At 40.7% G+C, this 27,085-nt stretch overlaps 1 protein-coding gene across 1 annotated transcript in view; it reads right to left on the minus strand.

The window, feature by feature from the left end:
* The window catches only part of SND1 (staphylococcal nuclease and tudor domain containing 1), a 419,115-nt gene that overhangs the window by 384,320 nt on the left and 7,710 nt on the right, over positions 1–27,085 (minus strand). The window contains exons 2-3 of the mRNA XM_081146624.1: positions 11,108–11,257; positions 1,819–1,939 (exon numbers count right to left, since the gene is read on the minus strand). Of these exons, the coding sequence (XP_081002750.1) occupies positions 1,819–1,939; positions 11,108–11,257 (271 nt within the window). The remainder of the gene's footprint in view (positions 1–1,818; positions 1,940–11,107; positions 11,258–27,085) is intronic.

Raw genomic sequence — 27,085 nt, forward strand, 5'->3', positions numbered from 1 at the left:
ATTCTTTCAGTACATATTTATTGATCAAATCCAATGTGCCAGGTTTTATTCTAAACATTAGTGTTTTAACTGCTAAATTATAACCAGTTTGTAATTTGAGTCAGTTTAAAAAATAAACTTTTTAAAAACAACATTAAAGATTATTTTAAGTGTCAGATTCTCTTAACATAAACAATTTGACCATTTTAGTTGGAGACCAGGGTTATTTAAATGAACGCTTACACACTGGCTCTTTATAGACATATCTATGCCCACAGTGAGGTCTCATTCAGAGTAATAGAAGATTTACCAGCTTTTTTTAAAAAAATATGTTTTTATTGATTTCAGAGAGGGAGGGAGAGAGAGGAACAGCAATGATGAGAGAGAATCATTGATTGGCTGCCTCCTGCATGCCCCCTACTGGGGATCGAGCTTGCAACCCAGGTATGTGCCCTGGCAGGGAATCGAACCATGATCTCCTGGTCGATGGGTTGACGCTCAACCACTGAGCCAACAGCGGGACCAGCTGTTATTGAACTGGAATTATTTTAGGTAATGAGGTCCTTGAAGAATTGCATTTTGAAGACAGAGTACTTCTACTTGTATTACATTCTTTCTAACCAGTAACCATCCAACAATAATGTTTATGTGTTTTATTTCCTATTATATTACTTGAATCATATGTAAAAAGCAAATCTGTCAATTTCTCTTTTTTAAAAGATTCCATACATTACTATAACTTCCCATCTAGTCAAGAAACAGATAGCCATTTCACTGGGAGGCTGAAGAAGGTGGTGTTTCTCTACTGGGTAAATTTGGCAAGACGCCTCCAAAGTCATGCCCAACTCGCCCTCTACAATTAAAGCCCGAATCTTAAGAGGATGTTAGCCTTGTCGTTCTACCCTGCTTGCTTACTTCTAGCACTGACTACCCAAGTCAAATAGATTGTCTAAAGCAGCTCAGTTGGAAGGTTATTTTATCAAATAATCATAGGAAACTTAAAAATATCTGTTACTAAAATAATTCCAGATCAACATAACTGGTTTATGCTTTACGGAGAACAGTCTACCAAGTATTTCAATGTCCTATTTCTGTTCTAACTCTATTTCACAATCTTTCTCTCCCTCTACCTAATCCAAAAGACCAGAACACCTAATATCCCATGAGCCACTGGCCCAGCTAAACAACTGGTATATGTGTGCACATATACAAATATATTTATTGAACACTCTGTTCCAGAGATAGGTACTTTACAGCTACTATCTCTTTAAACTCTCTCAATAACTTATAAATGAAGTAACTGGGCTTAGAAAAGTTAAGGGTTAAATAAGAGTCCATGAGAGGAGAGCCAGGGTTCTAACCCACATGTGCACACCTCCAAAGTCTATGTTCTTCTCATTCAATTGCAAAACACACGGCTTGCAAAAAACCACAAGCCCTAAAAAAATCTGCCTTTCCTAAAGAGAGTCCCTATGAGCAGAAGAAAAACCACAAGACAGATAAAGAAAATAGAAGATGCAATTGGAAATCTATAAGAATTTCATCAGCACTATGACTTAGAAGCACAGAGCCACTGAGTTCCAAGGGCTGAGGGCCTAAATACAGGGAAGGATGCTATGCTGTACAACATATACCTAAACCAAGCCAGGAAAGCAGGCACAGGAGTAAAGAAGAAGCCAGAATATCAGGAAACTCCTCTGTACCTATGTGCCATGAACTTGCACTTCCAGCTACTTAACAGCCAACTGTCCTAGAGCTACCTCCACCAAATGAAAACTGATCAGAGAAACCTGAGACTCAGAGAGGAGAGAAATGAGTCCTTTCCTCCTTGCTACTCACCTTTTCCAAGGTAGATCATGCCATACTCTCGTCCCTGGGGAGTCTTGTTTTCTATCGTGAAACAGACTTCCTTCCCAATAAGCTTCTTCCGAAGGAACTCTCGAGCAGGAAATGCCCAGGCCTGAGAGACAAAACAAATGTGTCACATGAGAACTGCCGAGTTCCCCACCACAACCATCATTCAAGTTCATTTCTTCAATATCCTGGCCCTGCACTAGGCCCTGAGGAGAATATAAAAATGAAATGCACACAACGCATATCGCACACTTAGGGAGCTCATAAAAAGGAGGGTCTAGCAGTTGGTTTAACTAGCACAGGCCCTAAAAACAGGCTTCACAGTTTCCCAGAGGCTGGCAGTAGTACTTTTTCCCCCCATCACTGTCTATTCAGAGCTATAGCTTACTTTGTAAATAACAATTGCCAATAATTTTATAGCACTTACCACATACCAGCCACTACTTTAAATGCTTTATATTTATCAACCTACTCCTGAGTGGAAAGTCCAGGCTCCAGGCACTCACCTAGCCAAAGGGAAGTCATAAATAACAACTACAACCTCCATTTGTTCACCTCTTTCCAGTTTATGAAGCACTTTCACTTAAACTAACCTGAAACCAGTTCAAGGCACCGTCGACGTAGAAATAAGGTTCTATTATAGTGCTATTATTATTTCAAAGTAAGTCCCCTACTCAAGTAAGTGCCTTGCTTATGTCATTTCTTCACCTTTTTAAGAACAGCTAACAGTTGAGAATGGCAAGTACTACTTTCCCCAAAACGTCTCCTCTTCTTCTACTGCACTAGTCTGAAGTTATACCAGTAGGACCCTATACAGGTCCCAGAATCTTTTTTTCTTTCTTTTTTTTTCTTTTTTAATATATACCTTTATTGATTTCAGAGAAAGGAAAGGAGAGGGAGAGAGAGAGATAGAAACATCAATGATGAGAGAGTCACTGATTGAGCCCACAACCCGGCATGTGCCCTGACCGGGAATCGAACCCCGACAGCCTGGATCCTAGGTCGATGCTCAACCACTGAGCCACGCCCGGCCGGGCCAGGTCCCAGAATCTTGGAGAGGACACCAGTAACAGGCCCTGGTTACCTTGACAATGACAGAAGGAGTGAGTCACACATCTACACAATGGGAAGTAGAGTTTCCATGTGATCTCAAGATACTATGCAAAGGGATGGTTTTGCCCCATCCACAACCCATCACTTCTGGGATGGTACAGACAAAGGGAGATTTCTCTTCTGAAGCAGCCCTGTCACAGTCAGTGGCCACAGGCACTTGAATTTACAGTCTGGACCTAGTTTAATGCCCCAAGTTCCCTTAGAACAGAAATGAGGAAGGCCGGGGTAAGAGTTCCAGGATTATATGATCAGCAGGAGCTATAAGCAGAAAAAGTGCAAAGTATAAAAGGGAAGAGTTGTATATTACAGGCATACCCTGTCTACCATAATCTCGTACAGCCCAGAACTCAGGCCACACATCGTAAAGGAACAACAGTATATGTGTGACCGGAAAAGGAACCCTCTACTGAACTTTCAGTCCATGAGGACTATTCCACAGGTTATCCAAAAAAGCTTTTCTAGAAGAAAAACATCCGTATGACTTCCCAGAAACCAAGCACCTGGTGGGGCTAGTATTCACAAAACCAGTCCTGTTATATAAATCAACTGTGGAGAGTTCTAAGAAGAACTGATCCTGAGTAAGTACTCTCAAAGACACAAAAGCTTACACTCAGTCATCTAATGCACTCTCCTCAAAGCACCAACAAGCAAAAGAACCAATCACTGAATGCAATATATAGCTCACCATATTTTATGTCCCATCTGTGCCCCTTGCCCCACTCCTAAAAATGAAAAACAGTACCTGTAATCACAGTCTGTTGACTGGTAAATGAGCCCAATTATCAACCAATCACAGAAACACTACTGAATCTAGTAACATAGGCTCCTACCATTTTTATTAACTTAATGATCTACTTAGTCTAAAAATATCTTAACTATGGATCTAATGCTTAGGATTTAGTTCTGAATGCCACATTAATATCTAAAATTCAGTAACACACTGCCTTCCTAAACACTTGGAAAAGCTCTGATAAGACAAGTACTCCTAGAGGAGGCCAAGAATTTGGTAAAAATTCATTTATCAAGGGTCAGTTCACAAGGAACTATCTAGCCTCTATGGGGAAACCTCCAGTATCTACCACCTAGGCAGAATTACTAAAAGCTTTTAAAGCTTGCTGAAGGAACATCCTTCTTTAAAGATGTTGCATTTTACAGCTGGTCAGTCACTGGGTTATGGGAGAAAGTCACACTTTTGGGAGGGCTTGAAAAGGACATATACCTAATCCTATAAGAAAAAAAATCTAGTTTTTGCAACCTTCCTTTCTTAGACCAGCCTTCTCAAGTTGTGTTCCACTCAGGGTTGGGCAAATTCATTAACTGGATATGATATTATATGAAAAGAGGCAACTGGGAGAATCAGGAAAGAGACTGACCACCTCACTCCTCACAAGGGCAACAAAGCACCCAGGAGAGAATCTTTGTAAAAGTGTCCACACAGATGGTAGCCAGCAGGAAGTTACCTGATGGAGAAGCCTGTCCCAACAGAGCCTCCCAGAACATTCTGAGGCAAGTATAAGAAAATGTGCTCAAAGTATTTATCAAATAAGGTCCAGCAGGGCCTAACAGGAAGACTAACTGCGGTCTGTTCAAATGATGTTCCAGGGCTCCATCGAAGAAGCAAATGACCATTAAGTTGCTGGGGCTCAAAATTCCCTCTTCCCTTTAGAATGCCTAACAGTAGGCAATCTAGCAGCTTATTCTCCAAGCCCAGACTCAAGCAAGGTTCTGATGTCTACCATGATAAATGGAATTTTTAATTCCAATATTTCTTTGGACCAGAAAGGCTCATGAACTACTGAAACAAGATTCAATCCCATAACAATGTAAAACCTTAAAGCTAGCTACTTTTGTACTTGGCCCAAAATTTTATACTTCTTGTCCCTCCTTCTCTTCTAATTATCCCTCTGTACTACCTGTATGTGTAACTAATCCCTCTCTGCCCCAAATACCCCACACCCCAATTCTCAAAAGCTCCACTGAATGCAGGGCTATGACATTCATTTCTAAATTTCCCATGAAGTCAACAGAGCTTCACACGTAAGAGGAGCTCAGTAAATCTGTAGGATATAATATGCAATTCGCACAGTGCCCATCAATGCAGTATCTAGGCTGTCTATAGTTAGGCAACAATGGGGACTAGCCTGCAACAGGACAGTGATGGCTGGGGACATGCTGTGGAGCTGCTTTTATTGCCACAGGACTTAGGAGAGAGCTGAGTTTCTTTGAAAGAAGGTATCATGGGGGAAAGCAGAGAATAATCAAGTGAATGCTATTTGGGATCGTGAAACAAAAGGGAAGGAGCACTAATGTCCTCGACTCTATCTGAATGTGAAAATATCAGACATGTTCCAAAACAATAAAAAGCCAGAGATGAAAGGTAGTGCCGCACTGCACAATCCCGCTGATATCCCAGAAGAGATACGCAGGGTTTTTCCCAATTATTCACGTAAATGTGCGTTCACTGGACACCTGCTTCACACCATGCACTGACCAGGCGATAAGGTGCCTCCTCTCAAGGAGCCTACAGAGAGCAAGACATATAAACATGAAATGAAATATTATGAACGCTAGGACAGCACAAAAATGTAACAATGAAAGGAGATGTCAGGAGTGACTTCTCAGGAGACTGACTCTTCAGAGATAGGAGGTGTTCACCAGGACAGATGAAGAAGGAGCTCCTGATGGAGGGAGCAGCATGAGCCAAGGCACAAGCAGGCAAGACTTAAGTGGCTCTTAATACTTTCAGCATGGCTGGAACTCAGCATCCTGGAGCAGGGTCAGTAAGAAACTAAAAGCCAAACCACAAATGGGCTTGAATCCCAGGCTAAGGCATTGAGGTTTGTCACAGAGGTAATAGCTAATCACTGAAGTGTCTGGGAATGACACTGAGCAAGGGAATAAATAAAAGTATGTTTCAAATAAGCCAGGCAAAGAAAGACAAACATCACATGATCTCGCTTATACATAGAATCTAAAGAACTTAATAAATTGATGAACAAAATAGATTCAATGACATGGAATCACGGATCAGACTGACGAATGTCAGAGGAATGGAGAAGGGCCGGTGGGTGGAGGGGGAGAGAGTAACCAAAGAATTTATACGCATATATGCACAACCCAAGGACACGGACAATGGTGGGGAGAGGGACTGGGAGAGGTATGGGACGGGGTGGAATGGGTCACTGGAGAGAAAAAGGGACATCTGTAATATTTAAAAAAAAAGAGAGAGACTGAGACCCTTTAAAAAATAAAATTAAATAAATAAAATTTAAAAATAAAAAAATAAAAAATTTTTTTAAAAAGTATGTTGCAAAAAGATCTGGGATCCGGCCAGTGTGGCTCAGTGGTTGAGCATCAATCCAGGAGATGATGGTTCAATTCCCAGTCAGGGCACATGCCCAGGTTGAAGGCTCAATCCCCAGTCAGGGGCGTGCAGGAAGCAGCAGATCAATGACTCTCTTCACTGATGTTTCTATCTCTCTCTCCCTCGCCCTCGCTCTCTCTAAAATCAATAAAGAAATATTTAAAAAATATATCTAGGAGCATACAGAGAAAGAGAATAAAGGCAAAGAGACTATTATTTCAATATTCCAGGACTTGTTAAATCAAGATGGTGGCGTAAGTAAACACAGTACTGCCTCCTCCCACAACCACACCAAAATTACAACTAAACTACAGAACAATCATCATTCAGAACCACCTGAAATCTGGCCGAACAGAAGTTCTACTAGGAACTAAAGAAGAAACCACACAGAGAATGGTAGGAGGGGTGTAGAGGTGGAATGGGCTAGTCCCACACCTGAGCGTGGCAGATAAAAATTGGGAGGGGTATCTTGGCTACAGAGGCCCCCTTGAGGAGCAAGGGGTCACAGCCCCACACCAGGTCCTGCAGTCCAGGGTTCCAGGGCCAGGAAGAGAAGTCCCCATAACTTCTGGCTGTAAAAAACTAACAGCGATTGAGACTGAGGGAATTAGAACGCTGCTGGAGTCCCAGGCAGCTCCTCTTAAAGGGCCTGTGCATAGACTTACTAGAACTCACTCCCTCTGAGATCCAGCACACAGAAGCATGAAACACACTGATGAATCTCAGAGGGAAGGTAGGGGTGGAGGAGTGGGTGGGGAGAGATTAATCAAAGAACTTACATGCATATATATGCACAACCCTTGTACACAGACAGTAGTGTGGTGAAGGCCTAGGGGTTGGAGGGTGGGGGCGGATGCAGGGTGGAGGGGATCAATGGGGGGAAAAGAGACACATCTGTAATACTTTCAACAATAAAGATAAATTTTTTTTTAATATTTTATTTTTAATATATCTTTATTGATTTCAGAGAGAGGAAAGGAGATGGAGAGAGATGGAAACATCAATGATGAGAGTCATTGATTGGCTGCAGCCCGCAACCCGGGCATGTGCCCTGACAGGGAATCGAACCCCGATCACCTGGATCCTAGGTTGACGCTCAACCACTGAGCCACGCCCGGCCGGGTGATAAATTTTTTAAAAAGAGAGAAAAAAGAAAAAGCTCAAAGAGTTCACCACCACCAAACCAGTATTACATGAAATGTTAAAGGGTCTTCTTTAAGAAGAAAAAAGGGCACAGCCAGGCATGGCTCAGCGGTTGAGCACCAACCTATGATCCAGGAGATCATGGTTCGACTCTCAATCAGGGCACATGCCCAGGTTTTGGGTTCATCTCTCAGTAGGGGGAGTGCAGGAGGCAGCCAATCAATGATGACTCTCTCAATACTGATGTTTCTATCTCTTTCTCTCCCTCTTCCTTCCTCTCTCTGAAATCAATGAAGATATATTTAAAAAAAAGAAGAAAAAGAGAAAATATATAAACAACAAAATGGCAATAAGTGTATATCTATCAACAATTGATAGATTGCCTGGCCGGCGTGGCTCAGCGGTTGAGCATCTACTATGATCCAGGGGATTTCAGTTCGATTCCCAATCAGGGCACTTGCCTGGGTTGCAGGCACAATCCCCAGCAGGAGGCATGCAGGAGGCAGCTGATCAATAACTCTCTCATCGCTGATGTTTCTATCTCTCTCTCCCCCTCCCTCTCTCTCTCTGAAATCAATAAAGACATACTTTTTTTAAAAAAGCACAAAAAAACCCACACTGAATCTAAAAAACAAAATAACAAACAAACAGAACAGAAATAGACTCATAGATACACAGAACATTTTGATGGTTGTCAGAAGGGAGGAGGGTTGGGGGGATGGGTGAAAAAGGTGAAGGGATTAAGAAGTACAAACTGGTTGTTACAGAACAGTCATGGGAATGTAAAGTACAACATAGGGGACATAGTAAAAAATACTCTTAATAACTATCTTACAAATGGGTGCAAGATTTATCAGGATGATCACTTAGTAAGTTATGTAATGTCTAATCACTGGGGTGTACACCTGAAACTAATATAATAATGTATGTCAACTATAACTGAAAAATAAAAATGACTTAAAATGAAAAAAAAAATTCCAAGCACACAATCAGAGTTGAACAAAGAACAATAGGAGTAGTAATGAAGTTTCAAGGTTGGAGAAGAGAGGTTTTAAGGAGACAGAATCTTTAGGTCTTGATAAAGACCTGGATGTTAGGGGCTGGGGATGGCTGAAATAAGAGCAAGGAAGTCAGGTTTCTGATTTATTAGTGGTGTCACTGCTTACCTTGAGCTAGAGCAGTTTCAAGGGCATGGTAGCAGGGGAAAAACAGATCACAGTAGGGCGAGGAGAGACTAGATTATTAGGATGGAGAAATAGTGACTGTAGCTGAGAAAGGATGAAATCTGCAGCTATCAAATACTTCATGTCAGAGAACTTTGAAGAGTTACTAGGAAAAACCAGTGACAAAGAATTGCTCTGGAAGAAACAAAAGGCACTAGATTATATAAATATATAAAACTATAAAGAGATCTGGGATCAGATTATGTGGTATTCTTTCACCTAGGATAGTTCTGGTAAGATTTTACTGTATTGTTACATAAGATACAGTTAAGATTTTTTTTTTAATATGTCTTTTATTGATTTCAGAGAGAGGAAGGGAGGGAGAGAGATAGAGACAGAAATATCAATGATGAAAGAGTCACTGACTGACTGCCTCCTGCACACCCCCTACTGGGGATTGAGCCTGCAACCTGGGCATACTGCCCTGACCGGAATCAAACCGTAATCTCCTGGATCACAGGTCGGTGCTCAACCGCTGAGCCACGCGAGCCAAGCAAGTTAAGATATTTTAAAACAAGTTCCAACTGGCCTTGCCTTTCTCTGCCCTAGATTCGCATCCACAAAATAGGAAATTAAAAACCTTCTTTCCACCCGGCCGGGTGCAGCTCAGCTGCTGAGCGTCTATCTAGGATCCAGGCAATCCGGGGTTGGATTCCCTGTCAGGGAACATGCCGGGTTGTGGGCTCAGTCCCCAGTTAGGGGCATGCAGGAGGCAGCCAATCAATAACTCTCTCATCACTGATGTTTCTATCTCTCTCTCCCTCTCCTTTCCTCTCTATGAAATCAATAAAGATATTTTTTAAAAAAATAAATAATAAATAAATAAATAAATAAATAAATAAATAAATAAATAAAAACCTTCTTTCCTAGAGGCTACACTGCTTCTTCCTTCTGGGGAATGAACTCGATCAGCTCTAGCCAGCCAAGGATCAACACTCTTCTCTCTGAAGCACTCAAGCTGTTACATACATATAACTGAAGGGAAAAGAACTATTCAAAATCTTTGTCAAAAAAAGCACATACCACCCAAAATTTGAAAAGTACTGAGAGAGATTTAATTTTCAGTGCTTGGTCTGACAGTACTAGGAGTACTTGTAACAGAAGAAATTAACAAATTACACTAGTGCTTACCACAACTAACAACTAAGTACTTTATAGACATGTGCTAAGCACTTCACTATTATTATTCCAAATACTTGTGCTCACTGAGAGAGGACCAATGAAAAAGAACTGACTTTGATCTACTTGATCATTATCCCAAATATCTAACTGATTGCTGTTGAAAGCAGAATTTGGGGTGATTTTCTCTATTTTCTCTAACATTGCTTCACTATCTTCTTAATTCAAACAAAATACCCTTGATTATAGATGGGGGGGAAATTAAATGTTTTCCCTACATAAAAGATCCCCATGAGCTACTATCTCAGGGAATAGCAGAGGACAGCTGAGGTACCAACTTGCCCAACATCATTAAGTTGGGGCAAAGAAAAAATCATTAGAATTCCAGAAATTCCATTTTTGATACCAAAGCACAACTAAAGGAGATACAGGAGCTGATGTTTCAAATTATAGGAAGCAAGAAGACTAAACAGTGCCAAATTAGGACTCATGGCAGCTATATGGAAAGGCAAGATCTGAAGGAGTCCAAGGCAGACTACAATGAAGGCTAGGTAGCCAGGCATTAGAGGTGGGGGAACAAGGGATAAGGAGAGGATAGTGAGCAAAAGCTCAGAAGTTTCTCAAATCCCCGTAACAAAATGGTTCTTGACTAGTATTAAGCCACAAGTTGCCCTGAGAAACTGACAAAAGCTCCCTTCCTTAAAAATGCATGTTTACACAAAATTTTGCAAACTTTATGAAGTTCCAACGCCTTTAGGAATTCCAGATTAAGACTCTGTAATAAAACACAGGCCAGTATTTATAGTATATTTGCTACCACTTAGAAAAATGAGAGTGCCTGCACAGACAATAAATGTCTCTGGAAGAAGACACAAAACACTAGTAATGTCAATAGTCCTTCGGGGGAAGAACTCGATTTTTCACTGAATTTTGAATATGAATGGAGAATTCAAACATAAATTAATATAAAATTAATATAAAAGCTCTGCCAAAACCAATGCCAACCTCAAACAGCCAAGACTACCTAGGAAATATCCTAACCTATTCCAAGAGATGGAGGAATCTAAACACAAACAAATCTGAAAAGCGAAAGAGTATGAGAAAAGGCCCCAAGACTGGGATCACTGCCAAGGGCAGTGAACATATATAAACCAATGCAAGACACTGTGGGTATGTCCAGGGTCATCAGTCCTGTGATATAAAAACACTCAAAATATACAGAAAAGAAAGTGTAGATCAACCTTACATCTGTCAAGAAGAGTGGGCTATCACCTGGGTCCACAGCCTCAGAGAGGCCTCAGGAAGAACCTACCTCATCAGGCGTATCTTTTGCATCCGGTTGTGCTACAGCTGCACGGCGGGCAAGGTTTCCAGTGCGAATGTTGCTAAGGTTGATCTGTCTCTCAGGAGGAGGCCCACCACGAGGCTGCCCTCGGACAATGATGGCACACCCTGACAGGACCTGAGTGTGGGGAGAAAAAAAAAAAAAGAGAAAAATCAGCAGTCTAGAGGTAACAGCACCATAATACAGATTGTTCAATACTGTATCCCCAACATGTACAAGAGTACTTGGTACCTTGGAAGCACTCAAATATTTGTTGAGTGAGTAAATGAATGAGATTATTTTTAATCTTCAACTGAGGACATACTTATTGATTTGAGAGAGAAAGGAAGGGAGAGAGAGGAAGAAAGAGAAACATTGATTTGAGAGAGAAACACTGATTAGTTGCCTCTTATATGCTCCCTGCCCAGAGATTGAACCCACAAAGGTATGTGCCCTGACCAGGAATGGAACATGCAACCTTTTTGATGTACGGGATGACACTCCAACCAACTGAGCCACACGGCCAGGCCGCAGGAGATTATTTTTAATTTTATAAGAGAAACACCCACATAAAAACTTGGACTAAACGCTGAAATTATCTGATCCAGAAATACAAGTAGGAAGTTAACAAGTGCTAGAAAAGTCATAAAACAGACTGATTAGAGTGAAGAGGTATGTGAGATGGAGGTTAATAACCTTTATAATTTCATCCCTGCAAGCACCCCCACCTGGTGTTCTTTTCAATTATCAGGAAGTTAATGTCTCCATCCACACATCCATTCCAGGGCAGGAAGGCCTATGAAAAGGGGAAACTGGTGGAAGAAGCCCCTACACACCATCAGAAGAAGCTGAGTTAAGAGCAGTGCAGCCAGAGACTAGTATATATGCTTCTACAGCACTGAGTCTAGGCTAAGACAGAAATACAGAAGTAATCTAGAAAACCCATGTTCTAGATTACTGAAGCAGAAAAATCTAAGAAGCACCTTAAGGCTCCTGAGCACAGCAGCTCCTTTCATCTCTCTAATCAAAGGCACCAGGCACAGAACCTCGGGGTTCTGGTGTCTTGGATTAGAGCAACTTTGATTAGATCAACTGTGAAAAGAGCTCTGAAGCTCTTTAACTTTCAGATATTTGCAGGGTAGAAGGAGGATTTCAAGTGGGAGAAGAAAAGGTGTAAAGAAAAAATGACAAACATAACCCAAGCCATTCAAGTTGTCTTTGCTCAGTGAGGCATGATTTAATGAACAGGTGGACACTGGCTTCACTAGGTCTGAAAGACCCTCATTTCCAAGCCTCAAAACAAGAGAAGCTGCTGAAAAGTTCACAGACACAAGATTGGAGAGTTCTGCCAACATAGAGCTCTGCAGGAGACAAGACCACATAGTTCTCTGTGAAGGAAGAGTCCTTGGAAAGGAAGCTGAGTCAAAGGAAGGAAGGCAGGCATAGGAAGGGAAGCCTCTCCTATACACATCTGCTTAGCTGACAAGACTCCTTCACCTCTCTACCGTAACTCACACTTTAAGTTGAAATATATTAATATAAATAAAGGAAGTGCATTGAAACATACATGTACATGTTAAAGAATAAGATCAACAAATAACTGAGTAACCAGCACCCAAGTTAAGAAGTAAAACACTGCCAGAACCTTGGATTCTCTCCGTGACCTTTTCTACCTGTAGCCTCTTCCTTCTCCCAACCACCATTATCCTGACCACTGTGATAATCCTTCCCCTGATTTCCTGTACAATTTTGCCACCTAAGTACACATCTCTAAGCAACACAGTTTCATTCTGCCTTTTTTCTGAACTCTATATAAATTGAGTCTATTGCATGTACCCATCAGTAACTTGCTTCTTTTAGTCAGTTTTTGGGTTTTTTGGTGAAACTCATTCATGGTGATGTGAAACACTAATTTATTAATTTTCACAGCTGTATAGTATTTATTCCATTGTACGACTATAGCACAATTCATTTATCCATTCTACTACCTTGTTACAGAAATTCTGTCCAACAAATACACATATTCCAACTTTTTAAAAAATAGTACTCTAATCAATGTCTAAGTACTCCTAATACCTTCAGCACATACACTTTAGTCTTAATGGCTCCTCCCCAGCTACACCATGACACACATAATAAAAGACTGTCTTCTTACTAGTTACAAGTAATGCTCTTTTTATCCTTTCTGATCAAGTGTGATCAGCAATTAAACTTCACAGCTTCCAACCAAATAGCCTTGCTAGAGCCTTTCCTGAGAACCCATGCTAGAGCCTTTCCTGAGAACTGAATATAATCCCAAGAAACTGACATTCTAATAAAACACAGTCTCAAACAAAGCAAAGCCAGGGAAGAACAGGTATACTAGGGCAGAGGATGCTTGATGTTCCTGAAATGAGAAGGGCCAAAGGAAGAAAAGGAAAAGAGCTTGGACCTGATTCATTTATAGTTAATTCTTCACAAGTGGCAGGAACAAGAATAGCACATTGTAAAATACCTGCACTTGAAATCATTCATGCAAATATTCCAAACAGGGCTGAGGACAGCCCAGCTACATACAGCAGGAAAATCAGAGCATCTGTCTCTAATGCCTGCTCCTCAGTTTTAATCAAGTTTTCACAAAAAGTAATAAAGCCCTCCTAGGAGAGCCAGTACCTCTTGGTAAGCCCAGTCGGAATTGCTAAGGCCCATTTATAAGAAAACTCACCTTGGCTAATCAAGGTGAACTCTGATAAGTGAATACTGACCCAGACTAGGACACAATCCTTATTTCTCAGTCTGACGAAGGCCACTGAAAAACTCGAGAACAGAATTACTGCCCAGCTAGTGTAGTTCAGCAGATCATCGACCTATGATCCAGAAGACAGAGGTTCGATTCCAGGTCAGGACACATGCCCAGGTTGTGGGCTCGATCCCCAATGGGGGGTGCACAAAGAAGCAGCCAATCAATGATTCTCTCATCATTGATGTTTCTAGCTCTCCCTCTCCCTTCCTCTCTGAAATCAATAAAAACATCATTTTTTAAAGAAAGCAAAATGACAGATGAGAAGAGCCCCCCTTTTCCCCTAAATATCAGAGAGGTATTACTGCTAATGTCTCCACCTAGTATACTAGGTTTCTAGGGAACAATGGGTCTGTAACTATTATCCTGGTCCCATTAAGGCCTTCGGCAAACAAGTTGTACACAGAAATTTTGCAAAGCTTCTTTAGTATACCCTCCACTCCCAGAATGCTTTCTAAAAACTGCTATCAGAACTTCTTTACATTTTTACTCCAAATAATGCCATTCAGACAGTAGTCAGTGCTTGAATTAATACTGCAGAGATGACTTTTACTTTATAGGCTGCTCTACACCTTTTATACTATTGTATATATAAAATCAAGCAACAGTCACCAATTCAACTTCCTAAGCAACAAGAATAGATACACACGTGGCAGACACTACTATTCCTATTCCCCCAGGAAGAACTGACATGTGTGCATCTTTCCTCTGAAACTCTCTCCCCCCTCATTTGACCATAGCCTTGCCAGAGGGGCTGGAAAAAACTGTCTGCAGACCATTACGGAAGAAGAGAGACCTGTCCACAAGGGAAGAACTAGTCTCCTTCCTACTATTTAAAGGAACCAAAGTAGCAGAAAGGAGGGCTAGTTTGTTTTGAACTATCTCCATTTCATCTTCCAAGTACTGCTAAACTCCCTCTACCTGCCTCACTTGTCAATAGTCTTCACTCAAGTTCTTCCTCAATAAAAAAATTTTAATTACTTTCTCTTACCTAAGGTTCCCCACCAAATAAGCCAAGGAGAAACAGTTTCTAGGGGAAAAAATACTTAAAACAAAATATGAAAAAGAACAAGGGTCTATATATCAAACAATTTTTGTCTCATATGGCATTAAAACAAGTCATTTTCCTCAGTGAAAGACCTGACACCTAAGTTGATTATTTTTATAGTTTTATTCATTGATTGATTCATTTATCATTTATTAATTCAGTGGAATCTTACTGAGTTCCTACTATGTGCCAGGCATTGTTCCAGGCAAGTGGCACACTTCAGTGAAATAAAACAGACAAAAATGCCTGTTCTTGAAGAGCTAACATTCTAGTGTGGGAAGACAAACAAACAATAAACATAAGTAAAATATATCGCTTGTTTACTGAAATTTTAATTTCAGAGAAATATTAATATTGAGAGGAAACTGTCATGGGTAATTGTTCTCCCAAAGCTGTACTGATTCATGTTGCAAACTTTCATGGATGTGGTAATTATCCTTAATTGCTAATTTATAGGGCATAGAAAGCAAGTCATATGGTAACTGCTTTATCCAATTACATTAATAAAGTGACATTCTAGAAAAACGATCTTAGCCCTACCTGATACATTAGGAGGTTTGTGAAAATAGCTGTCACAATGAGTCATTTTGATTGAGGTTATGGATTAGACATTTCTCAGCACTGCCAATAAAGGTTGCAGAAGGACACAGTATGATTCAGAGGACCTGGCTTCAGGGCACAATTCGATGGTGACAAAGGCTGAAATAAGCCAGCTGAGAAGGAAAATGGGGACTCAAAACTGTTCAAACCCACTTACGGGTTTACTAGATTTACCTACAGTGCAACACTTCATGGGTAGCCACTAAAACGTTGCTCAGCAACAGAAACGCCACATTAGATCTTTACTAGATCCTGATAAATGATTTGGTGCATTTAACTCTTAAACCTCCAGACCGCAGACACCAGAAGATAGAATAGAATAATTCTTAAAAACCTAGCTACACTATACTTAGGGCAAAGAAAGCAATGGCACAGAAATGCTTAAGCATGCCAATAAAGCCAGTATTTATTTTTTTCACAGCCCAAGAGCAAAAATCATCTTGGCCTAAGAATGGAATCTTATTAGCTGAGAGCATCTTATTAGCTCTGCAAGGACTGGCTTAACAGGTCTACCAACATGTTCACCTTGCTGACCAGTCACGAGATAACTCGTGTCTGCACTTACATTAATTTAAGTAACTTTAAACAGCTTGCTGACTGGTCATGACATAAAAGTAGCCAGCCACATGGACTAGTTCTGGATCATATTAGTTGTTCAGCAAGGTGTTAAGATACAACAGTTCTATCAACCTGTTAAGATAGAACCGGTATACCTTAGCAATATTTGCCAATATGCAGACCCAATATAAAGAATGAGGACAGCCCTGCCAGCATGGTTCAGTGGATAGAGCATCAGCCTGCACACCAAAGGGTCGCAGGTTCGATTCCAGTCAAGGGCATGTACCTGGGTTGCAGGTTCATTCCCTAGCCCAGCTCTGGGTGTGTGTGGGAAGCAACCAATTGATGTTTCTCTGTCTCTCCCCCTCCCTATCTTCCTTCCACTCTCTAAAAGGTCAATGGAGAAATTATTCTCAGGTGAGGATTAACAACAAAAAGAATGAAGACAGCCATCTAATAAATACTAACATGTTACAAAAAGGAGGCCCAAAATAAACCCACACATTTACAGTCAGTTAAATTTCAACAAGGGTGCCAAGAAAATTTAATGAGGAAAGAATAATCTTTTCAATAAAAACTGAAAACTGGGTATCCATGTGCAAAAGAATGAGGTTAACTTTTGTAGATGGTGCAAGGTAGAAGTTAACGTAGAAAGGATCAGACGTAAGAGACCTAAATGTAAGAGTGAAACGTTTTCTTCTACTCTTAGAAGAAAACAGAAGTGTAAATCTTCATGGCTTTGGATTAGGCAATGATTTCTTAGATATGATACTACCTGAAAGAGCACAAGAAACAAAAAAAAGTATAAACTGAACTTCATCAAAATTAAAAACATTGTGCTTCAACCGACATGTTTAAGAAAATAAGAAGAAAAACATATTGGATAAAAGTCTAGTATCTAGAATAAAGAACAATTATAACTCAACAATAAAGACAACCCAATTAAAAATGGACAAAGGATTTGAAAAGACATTTAACCAAAGAAGATACACAAACAGCCAACAAGGACATGAAAAAATGCTCAACATCATTAGTCATAAGGGAAATGCAAACAAAACCACTATGACATCATTTCACAGTACCTACAATAACTATAATCAATAAGACAGACAATAACAAGTATTGGCAAGGATGTGGAGAAATCCAAAGCTGCATACATTGTTGAACAGAAAACAGTCTGACAGCCCCTTAAAAGTTAAACAAAGGATTACCATATCACCCAACAATTCCATTCCTGGGTATATACCTAAGAAAAATAAAACATACGTCCACACAAAAACTCGTATAAAAATGTTTATTACAATACAGTTCATAACAGCCAAAATGAGTGGAAACAATCCAAATGTCCATCAAGTTATGAACAAATAAATAAAATGTGGTTTACACATAAAATGGTATTATTCAGAAATTAAAAAGAAATGAAGTACTGACTGATGCTACAACATGGACAAACCTTGAAAACATTATGCTACATGAACGAAGCCAGACAGAAAAAGCCACAAATTGAATGATCCCACTTATATGAAATGTCCAGAATAGGCAAATCCATAGAGACAGAAAGTATACCAGTGGTTCCCAAAGGCTGAAGGGAGGGGAAAATAGGAAGTAACTGTTAATGGGTACAGCCTTTCTTTTTCTTTTGTATTAGCAATGAAAATGTTCTGGAATTAGACAGTAGTGCTAGTTGTGTGAATACAGTAAAAACCACTGAACTGTGTACTTTAAGATGGGGAATTTTATGGTATGTGTATTTATTTCAATTAAAAAAAATTTTAAGGTCCAATAAAGAAGTACAAAAGCATAGGGACATAAAAATGTGTTATCACTCCTACCGAGGATTTCCATATCTTCCAGGAAGATTAGATGCTTAGCTGAACAACACGAACAAAAGTTTTTTTTTTAAAGGGCAGCTGACTCAGAACCTAAAATCAGGCATGGTGATTCACCACAGAATGGAGGGCTACTGTAAACTTTCGAGTCCTATGGAAATGACAAGACAGAAGTCACAAGAAGGAAGCAGAACTTCAGTGAAATCTGCAAAGCTCTTAAAAGATGAAAATGACTGAAAACAATACAAGTTTTCTGAGAACAATACAGCAAGTACAATAAAGTCCTTTCCTTATGTGGCAGAGAAAGGAGAACCAGGAAAGTCATTGGGCTGAAAGGTGCACAGTGCCATCTGGGACCCTGCGACTGCCACAACCCAAAGGCTACATGTGTAGGGACTGTCAGAGTGACAAAGAAGCAAGCCAGGGAGGACTCTTCTCTGGACATTTTTCTCCACCTAAAAATATCATTAGAGGACAAGGAAGGAGCTGTTGCAGACAGGGTAAGAAAGGTTTTATTACATATACTTTAATGAGGCAAAAAGAAACTAAATTAGAGAAAATTTTGGAAAGCTGATCAGGAAAAAGCTTCCTATCAGCCAGAGCTGTTGCCTCCACAGGAAGAATCATCTCTTGAAAATTAAAAAGTCATTTAGACAAAAAGCAAGCAATCCCAAAAGAACATAAGCTGTATGGTCTGGGAGGTCTTTCCAGAATACTTGCCAACATAGACAGCTTCTTCTTTCTTTTTCTGGCAAGAGCAAGAAGCAAACCTAAATTAAGAGAGCCCAGCATTCAAACATAGTGAACTGGAAGCCCACAGGATCATGGCATCCATTTCACTTGCTCCAGGTGAACTAGCACATTCAGCAGAGACAAGCTTAAGTGGCTGCTCCCAGGCTAGCTGTACCACAAATTGGGCCTGTTTGGAAATAGGGGAGTTTAAATCTCAGGGGGACTATAAAGATCATCTACAGAGAGAGGGCAGCTACAGAGAGCATCTAATCTGAGACCTTGGTTTTACAGATGAAAAAGCACGCAAGACAAGTCAAGTGACTTTTGCTTAAAATAAAGTATTGATGGAAGAGCAAGGACTAGACCTGAAATCCCCCAATCCTGATGGCCCACCATGCCACATGTAGAAACAAGCATTTGGGGAGCTGATGTCTGTTAAAGGGGTATCTGAGGTTACCTACTGATTAAATCTTTTTCCAAATTAAAATCTCCATTTATGTGTGCCAACAAAGCAGGTGTCAGAGACTAAATCACTAAGAAAGTAAAGCTTCCATGGGCTGGTTCCCCAAATCAAACCAACAGTTATTAAACACTACCATATGCAAGACATAATGATTCACTGTTTGGGGCTGCTGCCAAATATAAAAATGCCCCTTGGTATTCAAGACTACAATACAACGGAATTTCCTTCTTCTGTTAAAGAAATCCAAGAAAAAAGTATTGATGACAAGCAGACTTGTCCTCCTCCCTTTAGGGGCAAACAGAGGTGAAGCCAGGGCTGCCAAGGCAGGGTGGAAAGCCTGAGATTATGTCACAGGGGCTACTCAGTCGGCTCTGTGTGTTCAGCCCCTCTCCCCCTTAACTCTGACTCCTCCTCCCCAACTCCAATGCTCAGAGGAAGAAGAGTAGTACAGCCACAATTCCTGATCCAGGGAGGGGGAGAGAGCACCTATTCCCATCTACAATGGCTGTAGCTGCTGTCATCTCTTATCGCTCCTCCTCACAGCACTGCCATCACTGTGTCCCTGAGCAAAATGTACACTGTACCAAAGTCAAATCATAACTCAATGATAAAAAGGGGTAGGGGGCCTGTGTGCCAGATACAGCTAAATGAAAGTATACCAGAGATCTTGAAATATCCTAGAGAAATGAAGACAAATGAAGACTGTGGCATTCACTACTCCTCAGGTTTGCTTCTGTAAAGTCATGTGCATTTTTTAGAACTTACAGCAATACAGAAACTAAGTTATTAAGCATAATAATAATATTCAGAGTGAATCATCTCTAAAGAACATCTAATACATTTATTTTGGTTTATACGCAGAACTGACTGTAGAACTCAAGGAAGTAATTCAAATTCTATGCTATCCACGAAAAGCGTTAAATTTCTAGTTTTATTTTCCAAACCTGTTTGGAAACTTTTCGTATTTGAAATGTTGATAGTCAATTTTAGATGTCAAAATAAAGAAATACAAATCACAAATCTACCATAAATATTTCAGAGTCCTTTATTGCTAAGTTAAGGCACCATCCCAGGATTCTCATCATTAAAAGCCTAGGGAGACTGCCATGAAGGAATAATTGCCAGACAAGTAGTCATTCCTTCCCCACTATATGCTGGTGCCCTAGCCCACCCTATCCTCCATCAAAATGCACAGACTTCACAGGTCCTCAGGAAGTTAAACAAAAGGCTGTTTGGCCACAATCTGGGTTGTGCTGTGATATCTTCACTGCAGGTACTGCCCAAAAGAGGCTGCTCCTCCATATTTAAAACACCCATAATATTCTACTTGCCCTATGCAAACCATATCATCTAGCTGGTGATTCCCCTCACCTTTGGAGGAGAAGGCACTTTCTCCACCGAGTAACAAAATAAATTAACTGTAACATATGCAGCAGAAAAATTTCAAGTGAAAGTTTATGGGCAGCTCAGATATGTGGGACATCTTTACAATTAGCCTGATGTACCATCAACCACTTTCAAAAATCAATTTTCTGAGTTCCTGTTCCTCAGGTTATCTGAGTCTCAAGCTTATTCTTCTCTCTACATTGACTTTCAGCTTCTCCTGTTGATAATCAAAGAAATACATTTTCTTCTGAACTGAGAGTAAGAGATACTTTTATTCAGAGCACCTGTACAGGACTCTTAAGAATTTAATGGAACCAAGCAGTCTGGCTAGCAGCCCTATACTGCCTTGCTATGTAGAAAGTTATTCTGGAGCTAGGATCGCAATGACTAACACAGGCAGGGCAGGGTTAAAGGCTAGCTGGGCCTGTGCCCCACAAAGAGGCAGGAGGGAGGTCTCAGGAGACTCTAAAGCTCTCACTGGAGAGGAGTTTAACAAGATAACTGGGCTTTTAAGTAATAGAGGCAGCCTCCAGGCCTCTGGGCCGTGAAAGGGCTCACCTGCCAAGAGTAATAACACAAGCAATTACCCACACAGAATAATAGATCTCAGAGGGATTCCGGGACCCAGGTCCACTGAGTCTCCTCTCCCTTACACACAGAGGGAAGGAAGGAAAGGGAGGAACAGAAGACACCACTTTGCATGAAGACCTGCAAGAGTCCTATTAGGTAAGCAGATAAATTACACTTTGCATAACGATCCAGTTTGGTGGTGTTGCAAAAAATAAAAATGCCCCTTGGTATTCAAAGCTACAATACAAAGGAATTTCCCTCCTGGAACAGAATTCATAAGGTTTTAAAGTTCACTGACATCACCTTAGTGTACTCTAGAGACTAGAAACAGAAACTCGCAAGCCTTCGTTCTCCTTTCTCCCCTCCAAATTTCCAGGGCCCTTAGTCACCTCAGGCAAGCTGCCTTTACCTTGCACATTGAATCCAGGTTGCTTTGTGGACATCTGAGTATTCCCACCTGTTTTTACCCATGTCTCCTGCCTTTTATCTCATCCATTTTACTCCTCTGCCTCTGTCAAGTCCTGTCATTTCACCATCTCCCCAGAAACGATTTTTAAAACAAAAACAGATCTGAAAATATCACATCTGATTTTCCCAACCCATTCTCCAAGAAAACCATCACTATTTAAATTCTCAAGTCCCCCTTTTCCACCATGAAACAAAGCTACTGCCTCAGGTAAACAGCTTTGTCCAGAATTAAGTGTACAAACTGGGGCCTCAAGCCTAGGCTGCCTATTCTCCATAAAAGCCTTTCTTCTCAGCCACAAGGCCCTCCTCCTCCAGGCCACCCAAGCTAGGCTTACAGAACCATCCACCTTCTGTTTAGATTGGTCTATGAACTGTGCCACCCCACACTCTTTTTCCCAGACTTAACTGATCTTACTATGACCACTAAATATAGGTTTTATCACTCAAATCAGAACACTCTGACAGTAAAAAAGGGGGGGTTGCTGATAATTATGCCGAGACAATAGAGGTGCCAAAGCCGGGTAAGGGCTGTGGCTGTTCTTCCTTGTGGATTTGGGGAATTGGCAAAGAGGCCCAGAAAACCCCAAAGAAATATGGATTACTCAGTCCCCCTTGGGACAAAGAAAATAGAAAATGTTTTACAGTATAGTAAAAAAATTGTTCTAAATATATCAACTTCAAGTTTTGATAAGTGTTTTTTATGGCGGGGCAGTGATAAGAGTGTTGGAGAAGGGAGATGAAATGCAAGCTGAACCTCAAGAACCAGAGGCTAGAGGGTTGCTGGGAGGATAGGGGCAGGAGCCAAAGGAAGTCAGAACTTTGCCTGCTATATTTTTGCCTAACCAGGTGCACCTGTGCCAATGAATGACTAGTACTCACACAATTGCCCGTTCCCACACATTACTTGAATGTTTTGTCATTCCTAAATAACAGTACAATGGATGATGCCTCTGAAGTTCAGAAGAGTTCCACACGTGCCAGTGTGCATGTCTCTGCTGTGCCAGCACACACGGTCCTACGGTGCCAGAGGTTCCCAGGCTCTTTTAAGTTTCAAACCAGTAAAGTTTCCCCCACCCCTCAAAAATAGAGACTGACATGTTACCCATGTTTTATTTATAAAACAAATGTCATCACACTGTTTATAAAATAAAGGACACGTTAGCCCCCCAAACATAGTAAAAATATAATCTCAAAACTAAAGCCAGTCCTTTCAATTGAACAACTTTAGACTCACAAAACTTGTCAGTGTCCTTATTCCTCTTATTTTGTCCCAGCCAGTTCCATTTTCACTCCCCATCTAACTTGGGGACTGAGGAAACTGCTGGACTCCTAATACCAGCTAATGGTTACTGAACATCACATGTGCTAAACTGTGTTTTACATGTGCTCTCTCACTTAGTCAGCAATAACCTCATAGGTGAGTACTGTTACTATGTTTGTTTACAGGCAAATCTGGAACTTGAAGGTGCAAAATTACTTGCCCAAGGTTATATGACTAGTCATCAGTGAAGCTAGTGAATTGAACCAGAGCCACCCCAGAAAATCAGTTCAGTTCTCCCAAAGTATGGTGGGCTTATAGTAACAAAAACAAAAAAAAACTGCTTTAAGTGGTATATGAACGTATGTACCAGCATTTAATATTTACACATACATAAGAACTGTCCCCTTTTCAATTCTCTTTCAATCCTTCCTAGTAAGTATAAAAGTTTCAGCTTGGTGGCAGGAAGCCTTTTTTTTTTTTTTTTTACCACATCTCCACCACTTGTTAAACTTCTTTCACAGTACTCTGCAAAACAGTACCTAGCTAGGATTTAATAATGTTTTGTTTTCATTGTGGGGGTTTTTCTTAAAGGTACTTTTGGGTTAGAGCAACAGTGGTTTTCCATTTTCAATAGTGAAATTAAGTTTCCTTTTAAAATAACATTTCAATTTAAAAAACAGCTGATGATCCCAAAGATTTTCAAACTAAATAGAAGTAGAGATGGTATCCAGACATGCTAAAACGAAGGTAAGGACACACACACATCTGAAGCCTGGAAAACTAGGTAAACTATTACCAAGGTTGGGATCAGCCCTTAACGGAAAGGGCTGAAAACATGACTCCCTTAGTTCAGTCTTTCCAAACAACTCTAAAAATGACAGTTTCCCCATGCAGGATGCAGTCATGTTTACCACCACCTACCACACCAACTTCTTATCAAAGAAGAAAAAGAAAAAGGGGGAAGAGTTATGTGCTAGCCCTTAGGAAAAGTCAAACCTCACATCCTCCTGTCATCTGTAGCTGGGCAGTGGCACACTTCCTTAGTCATGGAGCTCTCTAGAAACCAAAGAGTTTACTGGACCTTTAAGTACTAAGACATGAAAATACCCAAGGGTCTTCAAGGAGTTAAAAAGAAGTTATTTATCGATCCCCAGGTGCTGTGCCCTGCCTTCCACTCAAGAAACAAAGTAGTTTTCAAGGATTCTCAGACTGGGAAAATGAGACTACCAAAAATAAAATGATTAATGAGTAATAAGATGTTAAGCTATATTTTTGCCCTAAATTTTACCTAAGGTAATACTTGTGAAACAAACAGGTAAAGTATAAGGAAAGGCCCTCTACAACCACCAAAAACATTTGATTATTAAAAGGTACCAGCGAATGCACATCTAGTCATCTATCTCACAGAAATGCTAACACAAGAATACAAAGATGTATAAAAGAATGTTCAGTCAGTGTAGCAGTTTAGAATCATGAAAAACCAAAAACATACATCAATAAGAAAAATTGAATAAGTACACCCAAACTATGGACTACTCAATCTCAAAAAAATGAGGTGGGCTCGGCCAGTGTGGCTCGGTGGTTGAGAGTCCACCCAGGAACCAGGATGTCATGGTTCAATCCCCAGTCAGGGCACATGCTGGGTTTCAGGCTTGATCCCAGGAAGGGTGTATATATCTGCATAAAAGGTTTAGCCCAGCTAGCGTGGCTCAGCGGTTGAGCATCGACCTAGGATCCAGATAGCGGTTCAATTCCCAGTCAGGGCACATGCCGGGGTTTCAGGCTTGATCCCCAGTAGGGGGTGTGCAGGAGGCAGCTGATCAGTGACTCTCTCATCATTGATGTTTCTATCTCTGTCTCTCCCTTCCTCTCTCTGAAATCAATAAAGACATATTAAAAAAAAAAAAAAGGTTTAGAAGAACATTTACTTAGGGGAATAAGAATGAGTGACAGAAAAATGAGGGGTAAGGAGGGTAGGAGTTTTTTGCATTTAACTTTACATCTATACTATTTAAAGTATTAAATCCAAAATTTATATATAAAGTGTTCTCCCTCCTGGCCTGCGCCTTTCCCTTCCCCGTCTTCTTCCCCCACAGGCATGCATCTCCTAAACTTTAAGGGTTCCCACAAGATTTGCAACCAGGGGAGCAATGGGCAGTGGCAGTTCATCCCAGGCTAACCGCCTGATGATGTCCCTCCTTTTCTCTGATTTCTCAGTGAACCAAAGCAGCCCCATCTAGGATCTCTCCTGTCGCTTCGTCTGTCCTAAGCCCTTCCTTGTTTCACTATCCCCAGCATTAATAAACGTACTCTCAAAATAAGTAAATGAGATTTTAAATTAAAATATCAATAACTATTAAATTACTAACATTGGATGGCAGTCACCTGGGCATTTTGAAGGAATTCAGGGATGAACTAGAAAACTGCTGGTCAAATGATGAAAGGCCACCAAGGTAACTGCAAATAAGCTCCCTAATCCAAAAGACTTTGAAGACTTACAAATTACAAGAAAATTTTATTTCCACATTAGACAAATTAGTGGAATAAAAAGTAAAGCCTCGCCCGGCCGGGGATGGCTCAGCAGTTGAACGTCAACCTAGGATCCAGGCGATTGGGGTTCGATTCCTGGTCAGGGCACATGCCGGGGTTGCAGGCTAGGTAGCCGATCAGTGACTCTCTCCTCATTGATGTTTCTATCTCTCTCTCTCCCTCTCCTTCCCTCTCTCTGAAATCAATAAAGATTAAAAAAAAAAAAAAAAAAGTAAAGCCTAAGACCACCAAGGAAGTCATTTTAGGCTGCACTGTTGTTGTTGTTGAAGAATGGGGCTGAAAAACAAGAAACAGAATAGGTTCAGATAGTCAAACCAAAAGGCCCAAGTGTGTGACTACTAAGGATTACAAAAGCCAAAAGTGAAGAGCTCAGAATCTTCATGTTTGTAGATAACACTAAAGACTTCCATAGTACTAATGTGTCAAGTTATTGGTGCCAAATTATTGGAAGATCTTGGGAATCTATGCAACTAGAAAGAAAAGTGGCAGTGTTAAAATGAGCATATGTCCTAAGTCAGGCATATAAAACAACTTCTCAGCTGTCAGTCATGACTCAGGAATGGGATCCCTTAGTCACTGTAAAAGAACCCTAAGGACATCAGCCCAATATTGAGCTACAGATTAAAAGCAATGCAAAGTGTCCCAGGAGCCATCAAGACAAGTGCTAAAAAGAGGAGACAAACTACTATGATCCCCTCACATAAAATTCTGGTGTACCCGCCCCAACATATACTTTTTATCACCTGTGTCCTGCCCCTTCAACTACATACAATAAAGGAGTTTTAAAAGGTCAGTTGGTCTCAAATGTCAGCCCCTGGATCAATCCCAAACCAACCCTTTCAGAACCACTTAGAATTTTTTTCAAAATACAGATTCCCAGGCTACACTCGCAGAGATTCTAATTCAGTGCCTCTGAAACGCCTTCTAGGTGGTCCTAAAAAATGACCTGTTTAGGAAATCACTGAATTCCTTCTCTCTCTCTAAATCTACACCCAAAAATGGACTTAAGAAGTCTTACAATAAAAAAATAAGCTCAAGCCCAGTCAGGGTGACTCCGTGGTTGAGCAACGACCCATGAACCAAGAGCTCACAGGTTCGACTCCCAATCGGGGCACATGCCCAGGTTTTGGGCTCGATCCCCAGTAGGGGACGTGCAGGAGGTAGCCAATTGATGTTTCTCTCTCATCGATGTTTCTATCTCTCTATCCCTCTCCCTCTCTAAAAATCAATATATTTTAAAGATAAACTTAAAAAATAAAAAATAAATGTGAGGAACTACCAAAAAATAGATTAAGATGGTTCCTATACTTGCACATTAAATGGAAGGAAAAGATTGCAAAAGACCATTAGAATGATCTGAAGGTAGATGCTCTGGCCTAGAAGTGTGAAAAGCAGAGCTCAGAACTCTATCATGTCCCACACTCCCACCACACTCCTCCAATCAAGAGCAGGGACAGAATAAGCTCTCCCCATGGCTACAGGTTCCCAGAGTACCCCTCTCATCCCTACCCTTCCCAATTCAAGACTTACTACACCAGGAGGTCAGGGTGTTCTGAAGTAGAGGTGAGACTAGGTAAATAAAACCCACTGGCATCATGTTCCTCCAGGTCTCAAACAACCACTCCCCCTAGTCTATCCTAACACCACTACTGAAGCCAGAAACCTGCCTGGCTCACTTCTATCCACCCACTCCACCAGTTGATTCACATAGTCTTCCATACG

This window comes from Miniopterus schreibersii (assembly GCF_964146895.1).
Source record: "Miniopterus schreibersii genome assembly, chromosome: 9".
Classification (NCBI taxonomy): Eukaryota; Metazoa; Chordata; class Mammalia; order Chiroptera; family Miniopteridae; genus Miniopterus; species Miniopterus schreibersii.